General features: G+C 66.6%; 2 protein-coding genes across 3 annotated transcripts in view; one reads left to right on the top strand and one right to left on the bottom strand.

The window, feature by feature from the left end:
- The window catches only part of TMEM120A (transmembrane protein 120A), a 4,766-nt gene extending 1,987 nt beyond the window's left edge, over positions 1–2,779 (top strand). The window contains exons 4-12 of the mRNA XM_021712264.1: positions 925–984; positions 1,137–1,232; positions 1,309–1,398; positions 1,573–1,638; positions 1,732–1,793; positions 1,892–1,984; positions 2,112–2,176; positions 2,284–2,352; positions 2,443–2,779. Of these exons, the coding sequence (XP_021567939.1) occupies positions 925–984; positions 1,137–1,232; positions 1,309–1,398; positions 1,573–1,638; positions 1,732–1,793; positions 1,892–1,984; positions 2,112–2,176; positions 2,284–2,352; positions 2,443–2,556 (715 nt within the window). The 3' untranslated portion in view covers positions 2,557–2,779. The remainder of the gene's footprint in view (positions 1–924; positions 985–1,136; positions 1,233–1,308; positions 1,399–1,572; positions 1,639–1,731; positions 1,794–1,891; positions 1,985–2,111; positions 2,177–2,283; positions 2,353–2,442) is intronic.
- A 167-nt stretch (positions 2,780–2,946) lies between these two features.
- LOC103260370 (NADPH--cytochrome P450 reductase) overlaps positions 2,947–3,566 on the bottom strand; it is a 32,833-nt gene continuing 32,213 nt past the window's right edge. The window contains exons 14-15 of one of the 2 annotated variants that reach the window (XM_008058025.2): positions 3,510–3,559; positions 2,947–3,428 (exon numbers count right to left, since the gene is read on the bottom strand). In XM_008058025.2, the coding sequence (XP_008056216.1) occupies positions 3,284–3,428; positions 3,510–3,559 (195 nt within the window). In that variant the 3' untranslated portion in view covers positions 2,947–3,283. Of the gene's footprint in view, positions 3,429–3,509; positions 3,563–3,566 lie in introns of both variants that reach the window. The other variant, XM_021712282.1, reaches the window with a different exon arrangement.

The following is a 3,566-nucleotide window of genomic DNA, read 5'->3' as shown; positions in this document are numbered from 1 at the left end:
GGGCTGTTTTCTCTGACACGGCAGGTGGGTCGGGGCGGAAGGAGACAGGCGGAGGGTTTGGGAGACGCGAAGAGGCCACTGCTGGGGACGGGACGGGACGGGGGCTGAGGGGGACGCATCCGCAGCCTGGTGGGCTGGCTGTCGGGCGGGAGCTGAGCCTGTGTGGGGAGCACTCACTGGTCTGAGCTGGTGTCCCCTCCCGCCCTGGAATCTCTCTGCAGCCTTGGGCAAGTCCCTTAACCACGCTGAGCCTCTGTGTGGCTTGAGTGTGAACAAGAGCCCATGTGTTGGGGGCAGCTGCTAAGTGGCCGTGACTTTGCTGTCACTCCTGGAGTGTCCTGGCAGAGAAGGCCAAGACAGCCCCGCTGCGGGGATGGAGGTTGGGGGTTGGGGTTGGCCCGAAAGCGGTGGAAGCTGAAGGTGGCCGGGGACTCAGCGGGCTTGGAAAGGCGACTGGGACTGGGGAGGAGGGCCTCTGTGAGAGGAGACGGGAGGATACAGGCGGGGAGGCTCGGCCCTGGAGGTCGGGTCCCAGGGGTGGCCGAGCTCGGTATCGGCTGCTGAATGGGCTCAGGACCGAAGGTTCTGGAGCGAGGAGGCAAGGAACTGACGGCTTCTGGCCGTCTGCACGAAGGCTGAGTCCAGCCCAGGCCTTGGAGCCCTCGGATGTGGGGTGGCTCTGAGGGGGCCCCGAGGGGGAGGCAGGGCGCGTGGGCTATCCCGGGTCCGATTCCGGAGCAGGCAGGGAGGACGGCTGGGCATCGCTGCCGGCGGTCTGCAGCAGCACGGCCAGAAGCCTCCACCCACGCCACGGGAGGGCGGGCCAGGGCGGGTGGCGGCCCGGCTCTGCCCAGCAGGCCCAGCCTGTGCCGTGTGGCTTCCTGTCCCCCGGGGCCTCTTCTCACCCTCCTTCCTCCCCTCTAGGCTGTACCTGAGCCTGGTTCTGGGGAACGTCAACGTGACACTCCTAAGCAAGCAGGCCAAGTAATTTGTGGTCGGCCGGGTCTCCGCCCTGCTCTCCCTCCTGAGTGCCCGCCTTCCCTGGGCTCAGCCTTGGGGCTCAGGAGCTGCTCTCCCGGGGCAGGGGCACGGGCGCCAATGGCATCCCGGCCCTCCTGAGCCCGTGCCCCCGCCAGGTTTGCCTACAAAGACGAGTATGAGAAGTTCAAGCTCTACCTCACCATCATCCTCATCCTCATCTCCTTCACCTGCCGCTTCCTGCTCAACTCCAGGTGGGCTGGCTGCTGCCGGGGCTGGCCCTGCCCCCGGGGCCCCGGGCACCCACCCACGGCAACCCTCCCTCCCCAGGGTGACAGATGCTGCCTTCAACTTCCTGCTGGTCTGGTATTACTGCACCCTGACCATCCGTGAGAGCATCCTCATCAACAACGGCTCCCGGTGGGCAGGGCGGGGCCTCGCGCGGCCGGGCAGCGGGCGGTGGGCCGAGCCCTTGGAGGGGTCCCATGCCCCTCTGGGAACCAGGGGCCACTGGCTGCTTCCTGCGTCGGGCCTCCCCCATCCCTGAGCACCGATGCCGCGAGGGACGGGACTGACAAGGGCTCCCCGACACAGGATCAAAGGCTGGTGGGTTTTCCACCACTACGTGTCCACGTTCCTGTCGGGAGTCATGCTGACCTGGTGAGGGCCTGGGCCTCGGCGGGCGGGGCCGGGCCGGGCGGAGAAGGGAGGGGCCCCCAGGGCCGCCATGCCCCGCTCTGCTTGCTACCTCAGGCCCGACGGTCTCATGTACCAGAAGTTCCGGAACCAATTCCTGTCCTTCTCCATGTACCAGAGTGAGTGTCTCGGTGGCTTCTCGGCCCCGCGGGCCGTGGCGGGGGGCGGGCAGGGAAGGCGGTCGGACTGCAGCCCCCAGTTCCCATGCCACGTGCAGGCTTCGTGCAGTTCCTGCAGTATTACTACCAGAGCGGCTGCCTCTACCGCCTGCGGGCTTTGGGGGAGAGGCACACCATGGACCTCACTGTGGGTGAGTTGGGCTCGGCCGCTCGGGACTGGGCTGGGGAGGCGGCAGTTCCCCTCTGCGCCCGTCCAGGTCCGAGTGACGGTGTCCGTGTCTGTCCTGGTCTCTCCGTGCCGGACCCTCCTCCCTGCAGAGGGCTTCCAGTCCTGGATGTGGCGGGGCCTCACCTTCCTGCTGCCTTTTCTCTTTTTTGGACACGTAAGTGGTGCCTTTGTGTTCCTGTCCGTCCGCCTGTCCGGCCCCTTCGCTGGCCTCGGTTTCAGCAGGGGCTGGGCTTACCGAGTGAAAGTCTCGCTCCCCCTCAGTTCTGGCAGCTTTTTAACGCGCTGACGCTGTTCAGCCTGGCCCGGGACCCTCAGTGCAAGGAGTGGCAGGGGAGCCGGGGTCCCGGGGGGGGGATGGCTGGGAGGGCCCGGCCCGGCCCTGCCCCCGCCCCACCTTCACCCAGGCGCTTCCTTCCGCAGGTGCTCATGTGTGGCTTCCCCTTCCTCCTCCTCTTCCTCGGCAATTTCTTCACCACCCTGCGGGTCGTGCACCAGAAATTCCACAGCCAGCGGCATGGGAGCAAGAAAGAATGAGGCTGGGCCTTGCGCTGCCGGCCCCAAAGGGGCTTCTGCCTCCTGTGTGTCGCGGGAGTGGACCGGAGGCGCCCCTCACGGGTGCTTGTGGGGGGGTCTCTTCTGCTCTCTGGGTTTTGTGGGCTCTGTGGGCCCTGAAAGAAGACCTGGGTCTGTGTCCCAGCCCGCAAGGAGCTGGGCTCAGAGGCGTCAATAAAGGAAGAGAGACAGAGGCGGCTTGAGATGTGTGTTCTCCAGAGGGGGAGGCAGGGCTTGGTGGCACTCGGGCTTGGGGTCTTCCACGAAGGTGCAGGCTCCTGGGGTTCTGGGCTGCTGGCCTCCTTGGGGCCCACGTTAAACAGATCTAGGCTGCCTGGAAGCCCTGGATCTGCTCAAGCACTACCAGGCAAATACAGAAAACAGCATTTTATTCCAAGGGCCAGAGGTTATTTAAAATTATTTACACTCATTGAAAATCACATGGAGGGGCCAGGCCCAGCTCAGCAGAGAAAGCGCCCCTTCTGTTCGGCCCCCGAGGGCCTGAGGCACCCCAAAGTGCGGGCCCTGGGGCTGGGCTCCGGGGGCCGGCGGACCTGGGCTGGCCGGGGGCTCAGGGTACACCCAGGCCCGGAGGAGTCTCTGCCGCGGGGCCTGCGCAGCCCAGGACGCGGGCAGAAGGGAGTGAGGAGAGCGATTACACGGGGCCGCGAGGCTGGGGGGCGTGGGGCCGGGCCGGGGCCGGGCAGTCCTAGCTCCACACATCCAGCGAGTAGCGGCCCTTGGTCATCAGCTTCTTGACGTAGTCCACGGCTTGGGCATGTTCCATGGCGCCAAGCTCAGCCACGATGTCGCAGAAGGTGTTCTGCACGTCCCTGGCCATGTTCCGAGCATCCCTGGAACGGGAAGGAGGGGCGCTGGGGCTGGGCTGCGGCCCGCAGGCCGGCGGGGCCTCACCCCACTCGCCCCCGACTCACCCGCAGACGTAGATGTGGGCGCCCCCCTCGTGGACCAGCTTCCACAGGTGCTCCTTG

Source organism: Carlito syrichta, unplaced genomic scaffold (assembly GCF_000164805.1).
Source record: "Carlito syrichta isolate Samal-C Ts95f unplaced genomic scaffold, Tarsius_syrichta-2.0.1 Scaffold89331, whole genome shotgun sequence".
Classification (NCBI taxonomy): Eukaryota; Metazoa; Chordata; class Mammalia; order Primates; family Tarsiidae; genus Carlito; species Carlito syrichta.
This window is presented reverse-complemented; position numbering and strand designations above follow the sequence as displayed.